This window comes from Lipotes vexillifer, unplaced genomic scaffold (genome assembly GCF_000442215.2).
Source record: "Lipotes vexillifer unplaced genomic scaffold, Lipotes_vexillifer_v1.1 scaffold306, whole genome shotgun sequence".
NCBI lineage: Eukaryota > Metazoa > Chordata > Mammalia > Artiodactyla > Lipotidae > Lipotes > Lipotes vexillifer.
This window is the reverse complement of record NW_006789814.1, coordinates 2,836,106-2,854,373: the sequence shown is the minus strand read 5'-3', so window position 1 is coordinate 2,854,373 and position 18,268 is coordinate 2,836,106. Positions and strand designations below refer to the sequence as shown.

Below are 18,268 nucleotides of genomic sequence, written 5' to 3'. Positions count from 1 at the left end.
CTCTTTCTTCATTTAACATGTCTGGGAGGTTATTTTCTTAGCACTAATGGAAAACACATGGTCCTGCCTCCAGGAATTTCCCTTTCTATTTTTTTCCTTCCTTCCTCCCTTCCTCCCTTCCTTCCTTCCTTCCTTCCTTCCTTCCTTCCTTTCTTCCTTTCTTTCTCTTCCTCTTTCTGTTTTATTCTTCTTCCTCCTTCCCTTCCTTCTTTCTTCCTTTCTTTTCATTTCATGAACATTTTCCCTAATATTTTATTATGAAAAATTGCAACATACAGCAAAGATGAAAGAGTTGTACTACAAACAACCATATACCCATCACTTCCATTCTACCATCAGTATTTGGCTATAGTGGTCTTAACACATCTCTAGCCATCCCTCTATTCATCCACCCATCCAACCATTTTATTTTTGGAACATTTCAAGGTGAATTGCAGACACCAGTACTGCCCCATATGTCCTTCAGCATCCTTGTTATTTTTAGGGCTGTGTGGTATTTCACATAATCAACCATAATTTGGTTCATCAGCCTCTTGCTAAGGGACACATAGGGGTTTTCTCAATGTGTTACATGCTTGATACTTACTCAACTGATTTCCAGTGCATTCCTGTGAAGTGGGAATCACTGCCCCCATTTCACAGATGAGAGATCAAAGGCTCAGAGAGGCTGTGTTGCAGAGACACACAGCTAGGAAGGGACCAAAAGCAGGGGTTTTATTATTTTTTTAAACTCAAACTCATCTTGTGTCCCCTCTGTGGCTCTGCCTCTCCCAGTGCCTCACTGTCCTGGGTGCTTCAAGATGGGGTTTGGGCTCAAGCAAAAGAGTAGGGGCAGAAATTGCTGGGGGCTGGGGAGGGAAAGGGACCCCCAAGGCCACTTCCCAGCCATGTAAGGCAATTCTATAGGGCCTGCTGGGGTCCACAAGCCCCTCCTGGCTTGGAATACCCCTTCCCTGGGGCTGATGACCATAGTGTTCTCTCTGCAGCCTTCCCAGAGGAGCTGCCTGTGGATCTGAAGCACAGGAAGCTAGGTGAGCAGGGCGGGTGGGTCCTGGGAGATTGATGGGCAGGAAAGCCAGGGCCCCCTCACGCCCGCATGTAAACTGGCATTTGAAAGCCAGGGCTCAGAGCGGTGAAGCCACTTGTCTGAGATCACACAGCAAGTGAGAGGTGGAATTGAGATTCAAACCAAGATCATGATTCCATAGCCCATGCTCTGAAGTTCAGGGACTGCTGGGACATTCAGCTCCTCCTACAAAGCCTCTCCCCTAACACCTCCCTCCTCTTAACTCTGAGTCAGAGCTGAGACCCCACCCTACCACCACCACCTATTTCCACTGCCCCTCCAGGCCACATGTCTCCTTTCAGAGTGTAGAGTCACCTCGGATCAGCTGGTTACCCAGTGCCCTCCCACCCTCCGTAGAGCCCCCAGGCCTCAGTGAGCCTCTTCCCCCATACTCATCAGTCCCCCACCAGATGTTCCTCCCCTCCCTTCCTCTCCGCTCCCCTCCGACTCAGTTGTTATTGCAAAGGTTGGGCAACCAGGCCCTCTGAGGGGAACAGACTGAGGAATGAAAGCCTCATAGTCCGATGGAGGGAGCCTGGTACCTGCCCTCAGAAAGTTCTAATCTGATGGAGAAGACAGGGACCCTGTCCACAAAGACCCCAGGATGATGGAGAAATAGTCTGTGTCTTCAGGGAGTTCCCAATCTGATGGGGGAGGCAAGTCTCCACCCTCCTAGGGCTTCCAATTAAATGCAGGAGATAAACTCCTGCCCCAGTCTGATGGGCAGTGCTTGGGGCCTCTTAGGGGGCCGGGGGCTCAGTGACTCGCTGTAGAAGCTGGTAGGGGGCCTGGGCTAACAGCCTATTCATATGTCTATTCCACCCCTAGCTCTCCATGGCAGGAAGCTCTCAGGGCCCAGTCACAAAGAGGAGGCTGGGGGTAGAGGGCTGCCTGGCACAGAGCAGTTGCTGATAAAACCAGCTTCACCCAGGGCAGAGAAGAGGACAGGAGTTTCCTTCCACTGCCAGCAGAGATCTGCTCCCAGAGCGCTCCCTACCCTGGGAAGGCCCCTGCAGGCACCCACCCAGATCTCACCCAGCCCCTAACATTGGCCCTTCCTCACAGCTGAGCCCCTAGCCATGCCCGTGGTGACTGGTGCTTTCCTGGTGGGGCTAGTGAGCGACTCCTCGGCTCAGCCCTGCCCGTCACCACCTGCTCTGTTCAACAAGGAGCCAGCATCCAGCCAGACCCAGCTGAAGGACACCGGTATGTTAGGGGGCTTGGAGAGGGTGGGCTTCCCCACTCCCCAGAGGCAGAAGCCACCAGCGACAGGAATTCCTCACCCTACTAGTGCCACCCCACTTCTGTCCCAGCCAATGCCATCCTCAATGTCCCCATCAACCCAGTCTGTGCCAGAAAACATGCCCTGGAAGGAAGCACATTCCTCGGAGACACAGCAGGGAATCCCCGCCAATTAGGGAATTCACCCCCCAGCCCTATGCTTTCATCAGCTGGGAACTGAGCACCCTCTCTGTGCCAGCAACACCACCACAGGCAAGCAGACACAGCTGCAGCTCTCTGGAAGACTGGAACCCTTTAGAAGGGAGTCAGCTGTTAATTAAGATGTTAATGGAGAATCCCAGCTCACCGTCTTTGTCTCTTGCAGTGCCCCCTTCCAGTTCCTTGTTGAGCTGCCTGAGTCTCCCTGCTGGACCCATCCAGATCATCCCCACTCTCTCCACTCTGCCCCAGGGGTTCTGGCAAATCTCAGGGGCTGGGACAGGGGTCTCCAGTATACTCATCTACCAAGGTGAGTATGCGAGGCCGGACTCCCCACCCCCTCTACCTGTGACCTGACTACCCCCTGATCCCATCCCCCCTCTACCCTACCCCTGTCCCAGATAATTGCCAGTTTTAGCCTAGCACCTTCTCATGATCCTCCTTCCCCAGAACACCTATCTCTGTCCCCATTTCCCAAAAATCAAAGCAGAGGAGCAGAGCTCCCCAACGTGGTCTGGGTGAGTGACACACCAAGTGGCTAGGTGGCATTTTTTGGGTCACTTTCCCCGAGTAAGCCTTAGTTTCTCCTTTTTTTTTCCAAAAAAATTAAACTTTATTATATTTTAAAATCACAGCATCGGGACTTTCCTGACAGTCCAGTGGTTAGGACTTTGCCTTCCAGTGCAGGGGGTGTGGGTTCGATCCCTGGTCGCAGAGCTAATGTCCCACATGCCTCATGGCCAAAAAACCAAAACAAAAACAGAAGCAATACTGTAACAAATTCAATAAAGACTTTAAAAATGGTCCACATCAAAAAAAAAAAATCTAAAATAAAAGCACAACATCAATGCATGTTCATTAACAAACCAAGCAATAAGAGATACTTACAAGAGTTACTGAGTCTCTCCCTCACTCTTTTAGTATACCATTGTGAACAGTTTGGTATGCATCCTTGCATAGCTTTCTCTGAATTGCCTTGTTTCCAGGTCAGTAAAATGGTCCCTGCTGACCTGTCACATTGAAAGGTTGTGAATTGTCCAAGGGAAGGCATGTTGGGCTCTAAGGGGTGGGAGAGAGAATGAGGCTAAGGGGGATACTTCGATTCAATTCAAGAGCATCTTTTAAAGGTTGCATGCCAGTTTTTGTATAATGCATTGGTATCCCAGGAGCAAGAGGGTGTTCTGGGCATCCAGGAAAATGAGTACTGACCACACAGTGGGAAAAGTGCTGTAGTATCACTTGCCCTAAGCTCCCTATGAGCTGATTGTGTCCATTTCACAGATGGGAAAACCAAGGCTCTGGGAGCCTAGTTGTAACTCCAGAGCTCTTTCCTCAACTTTGGCCTGAAATTTCTTCCTCTGGAAGTTCCCCTCACCTTTCCCCAGACTCCCAGCCCTACAGCATGATTTGGGAAGGGGGTGACCCAAGTGGGCTCCTTCTTGTTTCTATACTCCTTGCCCTCCCCATGTAGGTGAGATGCCCCAGGCCAGCCAAACACCCGCCTCCAGCAGCACAGCTGTCCACAGCCTCCCGAAGTCCCCAGACCGGCCCGGCTCCACCAGCCCCTTTGCCCCATCGGCAGCTGACCTCCCCAGCATGCCTGAACCAGCCCTGACCTCCCGTACAAACCTAACAGGTAAGAATCAGCAGGGCCTGTGAGAGTTACTGGAAGCAGAACTGAGGCCCTGGGGGAAGGGATTGCCTCAGACAATGAGGTCCACGAACAGAGCTGCCTGCAGACACCGGCAAGTTGTGTTTGTGTAAAACAGGGCAGGGAGGGTCTCCAGGGAGGGGGGATACATGGGAGAGCTGGTGAGGGGAACAATTGGAGAATCCATGCCAAACCTAAAAAGGGCCACCAGCCTTCACCATCTTGTTACATGGCAGGAAAACAGGCTCAATACAGCCAGATCTTCTGAATTGTCAGCAGAATCTGGAGATCTTGATTTTTTTTTTTTTTTTTTTTTTTTTTTTGCGGTACGCGGGCCTCTCACTGTTGTGGCCTCTCCCGTTGCGGAGCACAGGCTCCGGACGCGCAGGCCCAGCGGCCATGGCTCACGGACCCAGCTGCTCCGCGGCATGTGGGATCTTCCCGGACTGGGGCACGAACCCGTGTCCCCTGCATCGGCAGGTGGACTCTCAACCACTGCGCCACCAGGGAAGCCCTGGAGATCTTGATTTTAACATAGATGTTGTGATTTTTAAAACACTGGTGAAAATTTTAAAAGTACAGCTGGCCAAAAAAAGACATCTTTGAGCAGAATACAGCCTCAGGTCACCACCTGGTAACCTCCATCTTGCGGAGACTCAGCCCACGTCAGCTCTGACCTTGCGATACTCAGAGGACTGATGCCCCAGAGGGAGGGAGGTCCCTGGGGTGCCCCTCACCCTAACTCTGACACTGGCTTCTTCCCCTCCAGAGGATGAGATGTCCCCCACCCAATGCCCAGCAGCTCACGTGGCCTCCAGCAAGCTGCCCAAGTGGCCTGGTGAGTGGTGGCAGGGTCCCTCTGCCTGGGTGCTGGAGGCTTCGTGTCACTCATTCACCCAACACTTATTCAATCCCTCACTTGTTGGCTCATTCATTCATTCACTTGCTCATTTGATCCCGCCATCTCAGCATTCATTCCACCAGTTATACCTACACTTAGAGCAACATTTACTGAGGACCTGCCCCTCGTAAGCCCATGCTAGGTGTTGACATCTTGTTTGTGAGGCTGAGAGAATGAAACAGGGAAGGGTGGGTGATTGGGAGAGTGGGTGAAGGCAGGAGTGTATGATGGGTGTGGGAGAGATAGAAGGTGGGAATGAAAGGGCAGCTGAGAGAACGGCCAGACGACTGAGTCTGACTCTGTTCCAGGTACACTTCCAGGCACATGAGATGTAGTCAGTTATTAAAGTTGTAAACAGGGACTTCCCTGGTGTCCGGTGGTTAAGACTCTGCGCTTCCATTGCAGGAGGCGTGGGTTTAATCGCTGGTCAGGGAACTAAGATCCTGCATGCCTCCCGGGATTGTTTGCGGCCAAAACAAACAAACAAAGTCATAAACAACCCCAGTATGATCCCCGTTTTACAGATGAGGAAACTGAGGGCTAGTAGGGTATATCACATGCTCAACATAACAGTAATAAGTGGTGGAGCTGGAACTTGAACCAGAAACCTGGATTCCACTATCTTAACTCTTAGCACCACCAAGCCCCCATGACCTCCCTATGGTCAGTGAACAAAAGAAGGTTAGTGAGTAAATGAAAGAGTGGACAGATAATCAAGTGAGAAGATGAGTGAATGAATGGGTGTCTGGGTAATTGAGGGAGGCAGCTAATCAAGAAGGCAGTCAGGAAAAACTTTGATGAATGGATGAACAAGCTAGTGATGGTGGCCGGGCTTGCCACTCTGCTGCCCCCACAGTGGCCAGTCCTGCCACTAGCATCCTCCTCTCCCCCACCCCACACCCTTTGACATGTGCAGAGAGTGTGGAGCAATTCTACTGCTCGCTACGGAACAAGTACCAGGCTAAGCCCGCAGGCCCGGAAGGCATCCTGGTGGAGGTGGACCTGGTGAGGGTAAGGCTGGAGAGGAGCTGCGGCAAAAGCCAGGACAGAGAGCTGACCACCCCGGACTGGGCAGAGCGGCAACCGGCCCGAGGAAGTCTGGGCGAGGTGCTGCTGGCCTCTAGCCACCACCGGCGGCCACGTGAGACGCAGGTGATCGCCGTGCTGGGCAAAGCAGGACAGGGGAAGAGTCACTGGGTCCAGGCCGTGAGCTGGGCCTGGGCCTGCGGCCAGCTGCCACAGTATGACTTTATCTTCTGCATCCCCTGCCACTGTTTGGACCGTCCGGGAGACACCTACCGCCTGCAGGATCTGCTCTTCTTCCTGGGTTCACAGCCACTGTCAGTGGACGACGAGGTCTTCAGTTACATCTTGAGGAGGCCCGACCGCATTCTGCTCATCCTGGATGGCTTCGAGGAGCTCGAAGCCCAAGACGGCTTCCTGCACAGCGCGGGCGGACCCATGTCAGCAGAAGCCCGCTCCCTCCGGGGGCTGCTGGCGGGCCTCTTCCAGCGCAAGCTGCTGAGCGGCTGCACCCTGCTGCTTACAGCCCGGCCCCGGGGCCGCCTGGCCCAGAGCCTGAGCAAGGCCGATGCTCTGTTCGAAGTGGCCGGCTTCTCCGCACAGCAGGCCGAGACCTATGTGATGCGCTACTTTGAGTGTTCGGGGACCACCGAGCACCAGAAGAGAGCCCTGGCGCTCCTCCAGTCCCAGCCATTTCTCCTGAGTCACAGCCATAGCCCCACTGTGTGCCGGGCCGTGTGCCAGCTCTTGGAGGCCCTCCTGGAGCTAGGTGATGAGGCTCAGCTGCCTTCCACACTCACGGGCCTCTATGTTGGCTTACTAGGCCCAGGAGCCCGTGACAGCCCCCCAGGGGCCTTGGTGGGACTGGCCAGGCTGGCCTGGGAGCTGGGCCGCGGTCACCACAGCAGCCTGCGGGAGGGCCAGTTCCCATCGGCCGAGGTGAGGGTCTGGGCTGTGGCCCAAGGCTTGGTGCGGCCCACCCCGGGGGCCCCGGAGACCAAGCTGGCCTTCTCCAGCTTCCTCCTGCAATGCTTCCTGGGGGCCGTGTGGCTGGCTCTGAGCAGCGAAATCAAGGACAAGGAGCTGCCGCAGTACTTGGCATTGACCCCGAGGAAGAAGCGGCCCTATGACAACTGGCTGGAGGGCGTGCCACGCTTTCTGGTGGGGCTGGTCTTCCAGCCGCGTGCCTGCTGCCTGGGAGCCCTGGCAGGGCTGGCGGGCTCCACCTCAGCGGACAGGAAGCAGAAGGTGCTCACCAGGTACCTGAAGCGGCTGCAGCCTGGGACGCTGAAGGCGGGGCGGCTGCTGGAGCTGCTGCATTGCGCCCACGAGGCGCTGGATGCTGGGCTTTGGCAGCATGTGCTGCAGGGGCTCCCGGCCCACCTCTCGTTCCTGGGCACCCGGCTCACACCTCCCGACACCCACGTGCTGGGCAGTGCCTTGGAGGCGGCGGGCCGAGACTTCTCCCTGGACCTCCGCAGCACTGGCGTTGACCCCTCTGGACTGGGGAGCCTCGTGGGACTCAGCTGTGTCACCCATTTCAGGTGGGGGCTGGGGGCAGGAGAGTGGGCTTCTTTGCCTTGGGCACCTACAGCAGTCTTGGTGCTGTGCCCAGTGCTGACTCTGTGGGGTCTCATTTAGCATGAATGGCAGCCAGATGGGGGCAGAAGTGATTCTATCCTTTTTTAAGATGAGGAAGCCGAGGCTCAGAGGGGTACGGTAGCTTGCCCAAGGTCACACAGCCAGCATCATTCTTTCAACCAGTATTTGAAGGCTGGCCTTATGACAGGCGCTGGGCCACGTCTAGAATCTAAGACTGACCTGGGTTTGAATTCGTTTTCTTTTCTCCATCCCCTGATCAAGTCACCGTTTTGTCATGGTTAGATTAAAGCCATAGACTCCCCTGACCTCCCTGCCTCCATTCTCCTCTTCCACTCCACTTTATATTCAACCATCAGCGCACATCTCCCTAGAAATTGCATCTGATCACATCGCATCCTTCCTTACAATCTTTCAGAGGCACCCCACCTCCCTCAGGATGAAGTCAAAGTTCCTTAATTTAAATTAAGGAATCTAAATCCTTCAGTGATCTGTTTGATCATTTAAGCCTAATCTCCAGAGAATCTCTGCCACCTTCCCCCTAAGCATACTTTACCCAAGCTGTAAGGTCTACACCATTGTAGTGGTTCAACTGAGAATTTAGCACTGAGCTTCCTGGTAGCCAAAGCAAAAAGGGAAATAAAACCACTGGGAGAGTTGAGAAAAAGGAGTAATTGATAAAGGCTTGAGTGGTCATGGAAAACTTTCTAGAGGAAGCAGGGGTTAAGTTGAGGAAGGAAAATATCTGAATAGGTAGGAGGTCCCTTCATGGAGCCGCCACCCCCCCGCCCCCTGCATTATGGTCTAGCCCAGTCACCATGACTGGGTCTGAAGCCCTTCCTCCACAGGGCTGCCTTGAGTGACACAGTGGAGCTGTGGGAGTCCCTACAGCAGCATGGGGAGGCCAAGCTACTCCGAGCAGTGAAGGAGAAGTTCACCATTGAGCCTTTCAAGGCTGAATCCATGAAGGATGTGGAAGACCTGGGCAACCTCGTGCAGATCCAGAGGTGAGAGGGAAAGGGCATGGGAGTTGGTCCAGACCATGCAGGACCTAATATTAAGTTTGCTATTAACACTTCTTCCTCTTTTGGGGGGACCTCCCCTGCTCCCCGCCAGCCAATGACCATCCAAAATCTCTCACTGCAGTCACCACCCAGGCAGAGTCCCCAAGATTTATCACTCTGTCCACTTCAGAACTTGCCATGATGTACCCAATTCTTTCTCAGCTAAAGCAAGGAGATATTCTCTCCTGCTAAGAGTTCATAAGCTGCCTTCTGCATCTAGTAACACAAATGACACCTATGGCCACCTTTCAAGGCAGCCGGGACCAGTATCATTCCCATTTTCTAGATGGCAGAGGTCTAAGGTTCAGAGGGCAGAGGAAATGTGACCACAGAGCAACTGTCTTTCCCTCATTCCTTCATCATACATTGTTTGAGCACCTACTATGCACTGTCTGGGATGGGTGTAGGTAATGCCTCCTCTAAGGCTCTTTTCTGTGAAACACACAGTAATGCCTTAATAATATCCTGTCCTGAGGTTTTTCTTTTTAACAAGAGGACAACAGTTGCCCAAGGAAGGCAGTCCTTCTGGGGAATTTTGGGCACTGGAGCAGGAGGACCCCCTAGGAGGGAGCTCCATGACAGGTGAGGAGCCAGCCCTTCCCTAACATTGCCCATTCTCTCCAGGACAAGAAGTTCCTCTGAAGACACTCCTGGGGAACTCCCTGCCGTCCGAGACTTAAAGAAGCTGGAGTTTGCGTAAGCAAAGGGGTAAATTGTCTCGGGTCCCCATGAGGTTTCTCCTTTGGCATTAGCTGGGCTTGTGCCACCAGAATGGAGATGGGTCCTCAGAATCATTCTTACCTTCTCGCCTCACCACTCTGGAAACCAGCTTCCAGCAGCTGGGGCATGGCCGGTCTGGGCTAGTCCTGGAGGTTCTCGGGGGTGAAGCTAACTTGCCCATTTGCTGGTGAACATACTCATTCACATCCACTCATTCAACAGACCTACTCATATGACCGAGGCCACTGTTCTCAATGAGCTTGCCGTCCAGTGTAAATAGACAATTACCACCTGCTGTGATTAGTGGCCAGAAACTCAAGGGCTGTGAGTGTGAAGACTTAGGGGAGGTCAAGATGACTTCCTGGAAGAGGAGACTGAAGCATTGAAGCCTGACAAAGAAATAGGGATGAACCATGCTGGGTGGAGATATTATCTCCCCACTGTACAGAAGCAGACACTGAGGCCTTGAGAGTGTAAATTGTTTGTCCAAAGTCACAAATGTCAGGTCAGCCTGGCTGTTGCTCCAACAAACAAAACAGTTAAATTCATGGTAGGTCCTTGTTAGGGATCTAAAATCATCCAATGATTAAGAAGGAATTATTAAACAACTACAATGTACTCAGTGCCATAATCTTATTAATTTCAAGAGCTACTCTGGGAGATAGTCATTATCATCCCCATTTTACAGATGAGGAAACTGAGGCCTAGTGAGGTTAAGTAACTTGTCCAAGGTCCCCAGCTGGTCACCCACAAGCTGTCTGCTCTTCCTGATCACAGCTCCCCCCATGCCCCAGAAAAAGCCAAGCGTTTCTTCTTTTGAACAGAGATAAGAGGCCAAATTTGTGCAGAGGTGAAAAATATTGCTGAAAAGAGGAACTGTATGAAAACAATCACCAAGGGCCCCTTCTGGCTTTGAATTATTTTTAGCTTAAAAAGCCCCTAGTTCAAGGTCGGAACTGTGCTCTGGGGAACAGCAGCCGTGGGGTAGAACAGCCCAGAACCCGGAGAGTAGCCACCTGCAGGCCAGAAGCCCTGAGAAAGTTCTGAGGAAAGAAGGAAGGAAGGAAAGGACTATTTTGGGCGTGAGACTGGCAGCCACCATGCCGGGCACCCTGTAGATCTCATGTGCATATAGATTAGGCCCCTCAGCCGCTCAGAACCCTGCAGGGGCTCTGCTGGTGGACGATTCTCCCCTGATTCAGCCCCCATTTACCTCTTCACCCTCACCTCCTGCACTCTTTCCAGACACGTGGGTCCTCTTAATGGTTTTCAACCTCACTAGGCATGGTCTGACCCCTGGGCCTTTGCACTGGCTGTGCCTTCCACCCAGGACACTCTTCCCCAGGCATCAGCATGGCCCACGCCCTCATTTTCTTCTAGTTTTCAGTGAGAGAGGCCTTTTCTGACTCCTGTATTTAAAAGTACAGTTCTGCCCTGCTCACACTGTGCTTTTCTCTGTATCAATTATCTCCCACACCAGACAGTTTACCAATTTCTTTGATTATCTGTCTTGCCCCCTGGAATGTCAGCTCCACGAGGGCAATGATTTTTGTCTGTTTTGTTCATGGCTGTCTGTGTGACAGGCTTGATGGGCCTGGCACACAGTAGGCAAGCAATCAATATTTGATAAATGAATTCCTTAAACTTTCCAAAAACCTCCTAAGATTGGGGCTAAATTTGAGAAGATTGAGACTCAGAGGTTAAGGGATTTGCCCAAAAAGCCCCACAGAAGCTAAGTGGTAGAGCCCAGATTCAAATCAGATTACGGATTCCCATCTTGTGACCTTTCATTGAGGCTAGTAGTTCCCAGACTTTGGGGTTTCAAAGACTGAGAATATTTCGGAGTAAATTTCAGTGACTATGTGCAGTTACCATCTTTTAATTTGTATCAAGTATGTTTACTCAAACAAGTGAAATAACTGCTGCTGACACCATAATTTTATTAAAAATGAACATTTTAATGTCAAAAAAGTTCAAAGGATATAATATTAGAATAAAAGACTGTTCTTTACACTGAGTACACTTAACCATATTTTAAAAACAGGGACCTCCCTGGCGGTCCAGTGGTTAAGACTCTGTACTTCCAAGGCAGGGGCCGTGAGTTCGATCCCTGGTCGGGGAATTAAATCTCACATGCTGTGTGGCATGGCCAAAAATTTAGGAAAAAAAAAAAAAAAGAACAAAGAAAAGAAAAAAAAAAAAAAAACAAAATAGCCCTCTGTTGTCTTTATTTTTCTCATTCTCTCGAAATCTGGTCTAAATGTCCATCCAGGCTGTGTGACCTTGTATGAGTTCGTTAACCTCTCTGTGCCTCAGTTTCCCCATCTGTAATATGGGGATAAGAAGTGCTCTTAGCTCAGAGTCATTGTGAGGATTAGATGAGGTCTGATCTGAGTGATGGGCCCGGTGTGTTCCTGGCACATAAAAAGTGCTCAAGAAATGGTTCTATTAGTTGTTAAAAAGCAATGGCAAATAAGTAAACCATCTTTCTCATCACTGGTCGTGGTCCTCAGGCCAGCATTTGGGAACCACTTCCCCAGGCCAGGGTGGGAGAAGGGTGCATGTGGATGTCAGCAGGAGTAAGTACTGGCTCCCCACTCAGAGATGAAAGATGGGGAGCCCCCAGCTGGGAGCCCAGCTGGCCTCTTGAGTGGGCTTTGTGAAATGTGCCTGAAGCAGAAGGGATTGGGGTCCCACCAGGTGGAGCTGGGGGGAGTTAAGGCCTCAGATGGGCCTGCCTTCTGTGGGGTCCAGTAGAGGGGCCATGACTGCTTCAGGGTCTTAACTCTGCTCTTTGCCTTGTAGGCTGGGCCCCATCTTGGGCCCTCAGGCTTTTCCCAAGCTGGTGAAGATCCTTGAGGCCTTTTCTTCCCTTCAGCATCTGGAGTGAGTATAGACCCCGGAATCCCTCCTAGAGACATTGGGCTTTGACAACCCCAAACCCTGGCCTTGTTTGTCCCTTTCTCTCTCTCTCTGTGTCCTGCTGCTTCCTCAGTGTGGCTGGTGTGAGTGACCAGATGCCCCCACTGCAGGGAAGTGATGGCAGAAGGAAATCCCCAACAATAAAAATAGGTTGAATCCTTTCGAGATCTTCGAATCTCTTTTCCCCTCACGTGCTGCTCCCAGCAATCCCGTGGGGAGGCAGGGTCGGGGAACATGATCCCATTGTACACCTGAGGTCTCTAGAGGTTAAGGAAGTTGCTCCAGCTCATGGGGCTGCCAGGAAGGAAAACAGTGATTCAGGTCCATGGGTAGTTAGGGCCCTGTCCACTTGTTGGCCTGGCAGTCCCTGGTGGTGAAGATTTGCTCTCAAATGCTCGGAGTTGCAGCTGCATCTGGCCATGGTGTGTCCAGGGGTGGGAGCATGGGAGGAAGCCACTGCTGGGTCGGAGGGTGGGGGAGAATCGGGTGGCCTCCAGGGTGCTGGCTGATGGCCCCCAATCTGATTCCATCTGCAGCCTGGACTCGCTGAGCGAGAACAAGATCGGGGATGAGGGTGTCGCCCAGCTCTCGGCCACCTTCCCTCAGCTGAAGGCCCTGGAGACGCTTAAGTGAGTGCGCTGGGCCAGCCCTTCCTGCTGCATTTGTCCCCAAAGTCCAGCTTTTTTATTCTTTCATTCACTCATCCATTCAATCGTGCATTCGTTTAATCATCCACCCATTCATTCATTCATTCATTCAATCATTTCTTTAATCAGCCATTCAACCAATTATTTATTCATTTAATCAACAAATACGTAAGAAGCACTTACTGTGTACAGACACCATTCAAGGCCCTGGAGAGCCAGCTTTAAACAAAGCAAAGCCCCTGACCTCAGGGATCTTCTAGGGAGGAGATGCAGTAAACAAGCAAACAAGCATCCATAATTATGAAGTGTACAGTAATGAATGTGAGCAATGTCTAGTGAGAGAAAGACTGGGGAGGTGAGACAGGAGAGATAGATTAGGATTTATCAGTAAAACATTATTACCAAAATAGTGAATTTCTATTAAAAAAAAAACTGTTCTGGGTTTGGGAAATAGCAGATGGATATGATGCAGGAGGGTCAACATGATTTTTTACTGAATCTAGAGGGATCATCAAAATCTACCCACACTCTACTCCACAACCACGATCAGGGCAGCCACAGAACTCACCAGAATTCACTTAGGGATTTCCTTGATGGTAGGACACTGAGACTTATTAAGTAATTTATAGTGTTTAAGGAAACAGAGTGAGTAAGCTAGATTTCCCTCCCTTTGTCCTTCCTTACATCCTCCCTCCCTCCCTCCATTTCCCTCTCTCCCACCTTTCCTTCCTTCCTTTTTTACCCCACTTAAATATTTTCTGAGCACCTACTATGTGCTTGGCATGGCTGTAGGCACAGGGATAGAGTAATGAACAAAACAGACTCGACCCCTCACCTCGTGGAATCCACGTCATTAAACAAATAATGTAAACCCTTATGTAATGACAGTGCTGAAAAGTGGTCCAAAGGGAAAAGAATGGATGCTACAAAATCATAAAACAAGTGTGGGGGGAGCGCAATCTCTGTCTCATCTGCATCCTCACCCCCATCATCCCACTCAGCCTCAGGGCGTGACTGCATTGTTTTACTGATTTAGCCCAAGTCTACCCATAGCGCCCTCACACAGTTCAGCACCCACGACTCTCACCTAAGTAGAATGTTGTGCTTGCTGCCCTGGGATGCCCTGTGAGGAAGCAGGGGTTCCCAGCCCTGCTGGAGCCTGGGGTGATGGACACTGATGGGGAGGGGCATTCAGGTTTGGCCCTGAGCCCTCCCCTTGTTGTACTCCTGCAGTTTGTCCCAGAACAATATTACTGACTTGGGTGCCTGCAAGCTGGCCGAGGCCCTGCCCTTGCTGGCTGCGTCCCTCCTCAGGCTGAGGTGAGTGGGGCCCTCTACTGGTCAGGTGCTGAGCTGGTGGGCCGGAGGGCGGGCAGAGAACCCCCTTGGTGCCAGCCGTAAGGTCCAACACTGGGACCCTGAAAGCAATCACTACAGGCTGTTCTACCACATCAGTGTTGCACAACTTGGTGGGGGTAGGGAGTGGGGGGCGCCGACCTAAAATCCAACATGAACACACACCCCTGGAGTTGGGTGATGCCACCGCCCTGAACAAGATTAGCAGCCCCTGGGGAAGGTCATCTGGCAAACTCTGGGCAAGTCACTTACTCATCCCTAGCCTCTGTTTCCTCATCTGGAAAATGGGTACCATCCCAATAGCCTATGGAAAGGGCTTGGTGCAATGCCTGGCTCTGGTGCTTAATAAATCTTGGTCCTCCTTCCCCAGGGCATGGCAGGACTGGGCCTTTTCTGGAGTCCGGGGTGGTTTCTAGAATGCTGACTATGCACAGGTAGTCTTGGCTGGCTCTTGTCACACACACATCAGTCCGTGCCTACACTGCCACCTTCTGGCAGGCGTTGGAATAGCACATTCTTGCTTTTGCTTACTTCCAGCCTGGTGCCTGGTGGTTCCCGGGGACTAATGGGTCCTTCCAACTCATTATCCTTCCAGCCAGGGTCCCTGAGTGCAGCTGCATAGGTTGTGTGCTGTGCAGTTTGTAGTCTATGTGATTGGCACGCCCTAGAGTTGTGAGGGTATCTAATATTCTCTAATATCAACCGTGGGCCAGAACCTGTGCTAGAAACTAGAGATACAGCTATGAACAAAACCAGGGTGGGTCTTGCTTTCAAGTTCCTTGCATAATAAATAAGTAAGCACAGGGCCCTGTGCAAAATGTTTAAAACGCTGATTCATGCTGGGAATGAGGAAACTAACAAAGGCCCCAGAGGGTACAATAGGGAGTACTGAATTCACCAGGGAGGTCAGGAGACCCCTGAGGAGGTGACCCTCCCCCTTCTGTGGGATGCTCTCAGGGAAAGGCATAACAGGGAGAGGGAACAGTAGAGGCAAAGGCCCTGAGGTGGGAAAGAGGTTGGGTCTTTGAGGGCCAGAAGGGGGGCCTCTGTGTCTGGCTATAGGGAATGAGGGACAGAGGGTGGGAGATAAGGCGGGAGAGGTCAGGGAAGGCCAGATCATGCAGGGAGACCCTTGCAGGCCAGGACAGTGGTTGGGGGTTCTTCCATTGTGAATGGAGAAGCAGGTGGGGCATGTGGGGGTGATATGTGATCTGATTGACACTTTAAGAAGCCTCATATTGGGAGTTCCCTGGTGGCCTAGTGGTTAGGATTCCACGCTTTCACTGCTGTGGCCTGGGTTCAGTCCCTGGTTGGGGAACTGAGATCCTGCAAGCTGTGCAGCATGGCCAAAATAAAAAGGAACCTCATGTTTTATGGACTGTAAGATGCCATCCATTTGTAAGACACCATTAAGGGGACAAAACGCTGCTAATTAAATGACATCCATTGATTATCAGACACATCCTGATCGCAATGATTTTCAAATGTGAACATGTGCATCTTGGCATCAATGAAATATGGGAAGAATCTTCTTCCTGTGGGTGAGGAAGGGCCTCCTGGTTCTAAGATCCTCCCAGGAAGGGATTGTAAAACCCCTACCTGGTTCCTGCCCTGGTACCGGCCGACCCATGACATCAGGGGTTCCTGGAGTTTAGCTTGAATCCACTTTGCTGCAGTGTAGACTTGCTGCTTTTACATGCAGCCCTGCAGTGCTGCTCTGAGGCTGAGTCAAGGCAAAGTCACGGCCTTGAAATTAGAACCGTGGCTGCACCTGGCTTGTTAAAAGGACACTCGTTAATGAAGATACAGCTTAAGTTGGCACCAGCGAAGGTGTCGTGCTATTTCTGACACTGCTGATGGTGACTGAATATACTATAGAAACCCGAGCCTGCCCAGTGACTCTGGGTTTCTCTCTCTCCTGCTATTCCCAATGCTGCCCCACCCCCCACAGTAACTTGTATAACTCTCACAAACCCCCTTGGGAGGTATAATAACCATAGTTAACATGTAGTTCATTCCACATGTCAGGCCCTGTTCTGGGTGTTTTACCAACATTAACTCATTTACTCCTCCCCACAATTACTCTATCATGCCCATTTTATGGAGGAGCAAACTGAGTCACAGGGGAGCTGAGTAACTCGCCAAAGATCAGACAGGCAGCAAGCCACAGAGCTGGGATTTGAACTTGGGCTGTTTCAGATGGGAAGCTACCTCCACTTAGTCCTGCTGCTTCCCTGAACTCACTGAATGACCACAGAGAAGCAGTCTCAACTCTCTGGGCCTCAGTTTCCCCCTCTGTTAAGTGGGGCAGTAATTCTGGCTAGGTGTGGCTCTCCCTGGGCCCTGACCCCCCAGCACCCCTGGCACCTGCCCTGACCTCTGTCTCCGGCAGCTTGTACAATAACTGCATCTGCGACGTGGGAGCCGAGAGCCTTGCACACGTGCTTCCAGACATGGTGTCTCTCCGGGTGCTGGAGTGAGTGTGGGAACCTGGGCAGTGGGGGTGGGGCCAGGACTTGGGAGGACCAGGGTCTCCTGCTGTCATCATGGGAAGGGCTGGGCTGAGGTCTGGTTGTCGAGAGCGTGGTGATGACCTTGGTCTGGGGCTTATTGGTCCCCAGGGCCAGGATCCACAATGGGTTTCTCTTCCCAGTGTCCAGTACAACAAGTTCACAGCTGCCGGGGCCCAGCAGCTCACTGCCAGCCTGAGAAAGTGCCCTCATGTGGAGAAGCTGGCGTAAGTCTCAGCAGTGGTGGAGGGAGAGTCAGTGTGTGGTTCACCTTGTGAGCCCTGAGCTCAAATCCCGCTCTGTCCCTCACCAGCATTCAACCTTGGGCAAGCAGACACATCAACCCTCTGGACCTAGTTTCTTTTCTTCTTCTTTTCTTTTGGCAACACTGCATGGCTTGTGGTATCTTAGTTCCCGGACCAGGGATTGAACCTGGGCCCTCAGCAGTGAGAGCGCCAAGTCCTAACCACTGGACCGCAGGGAAGTCCCTGGCCTCAGTTTCTTCATCTGTAAAATGGGAGTGACAATAATATTTACCCCCTATTTAAATATTTATATTTAAATTGTGGGGTTTAAATTTGTCAATATACTCAGAAGAGTGTCTGGTACACAAAAATGTTCTATATACTAGGCTGAACAATATGAAATCGCTTATATTCAACCATTTTTGACCTACACACCTGGCAATTTCATACGGTTGAAACTTATTTATTATTACATCACTATGATGTCTACTGTCCAGTACTGTACTTTATTGTCTTTCAAAGCACTTTTGTCTACATAATCACTCATATCTTCTAGGAGGGATAGGGTGGCTCTTGTAAGACCCATTTTGCAGATGAGGAGAATAAGGCACAGATAGGTTAACTAAACTTTTTGAGATCACACAGCAAGTCAGTGGCAGAATCAGTTTTTAAAAAGGGGTCTTGGGGCTCCTAGGCCTCTGGTGTCCCCATGACCCCACACTAGGCTAGGTGGGAGGAGGGATTTGGGGGCAGCTTGCATTGGGACCACCCCCTCTCCTCTAACCTCTGTGTGTCATGCCCCCATCACAGGATGTGGACACCCACCATCCCTTTTGGCGTCCAGGAACACCTGCAGCAGCTGGACTCAAGGATCATCCTGAGATGATCCAGGCTGTGCCTGGGACAAGGTAACTGAGGTGAGCTTGGAAGGGGAGAACCACGGGGGTCCCTGGGGACAGTGTCCTGTGAAGTCAGAATCCATAAAAGGTGGGCGGGGCAGCAGGTGGGAGCTGGGTGACAACTCCTGGACCATGTGCCATCTGGGCCCACCCCGTATCCCCCTGTGCTGGGCTCAGTGCGGTGTCTTCTAAAGGCTTTGAGGACTTGGGCTCTGAGGATCCTCC

General features: G+C 51.7%; 1 protein-coding gene across 1 annotated transcript in view; it reads left to right on the top strand.

Moving 5' to 3' along the window:
• Nucleotides 1-18,030, top strand: part of CIITA (class II major histocompatibility complex transactivator) — a 22,799-nt gene extending 4,769 nt beyond the window's left edge. Inside the window, exons 5-18 of the mRNA XM_007462831.1 lie at nucleotides 987-1,031; nucleotides 2,132-2,284; nucleotides 2,673-2,816; nucleotides 3,978-4,142; nucleotides 4,927-4,995; nucleotides 5,975-7,625; nucleotides 8,529-8,687; nucleotides 9,369-9,440; nucleotides 12,270-12,350; nucleotides 12,923-13,015; nucleotides 14,267-14,353; nucleotides 16,782-16,865; nucleotides 17,043-17,126; nucleotides 17,955-18,030. Of these exons, the coding sequence (XP_007462893.1) occupies nucleotides 987-1,031; nucleotides 2,132-2,284; nucleotides 2,673-2,816; nucleotides 3,978-4,142; nucleotides 4,927-4,995; nucleotides 5,975-7,625; nucleotides 8,529-8,687; nucleotides 9,369-9,440; nucleotides 12,270-12,350; nucleotides 12,923-13,015; nucleotides 14,267-14,353; nucleotides 16,782-16,865; nucleotides 17,043-17,126; nucleotides 17,955-18,030 (2,963 nt within the window). The remainder of the gene's footprint in view (nucleotides 1-986; nucleotides 1,032-2,131; nucleotides 2,285-2,672; nucleotides 2,817-3,977; nucleotides 4,143-4,926; nucleotides 4,996-5,974; nucleotides 7,626-8,528; nucleotides 8,688-9,368; nucleotides 9,441-12,269; nucleotides 12,351-12,922; nucleotides 13,016-14,266; nucleotides 14,354-16,781; nucleotides 16,866-17,042; nucleotides 17,127-17,954) is intronic.
• Nucleotides 18,031-18,268: the final 238 nt, after the last annotated feature.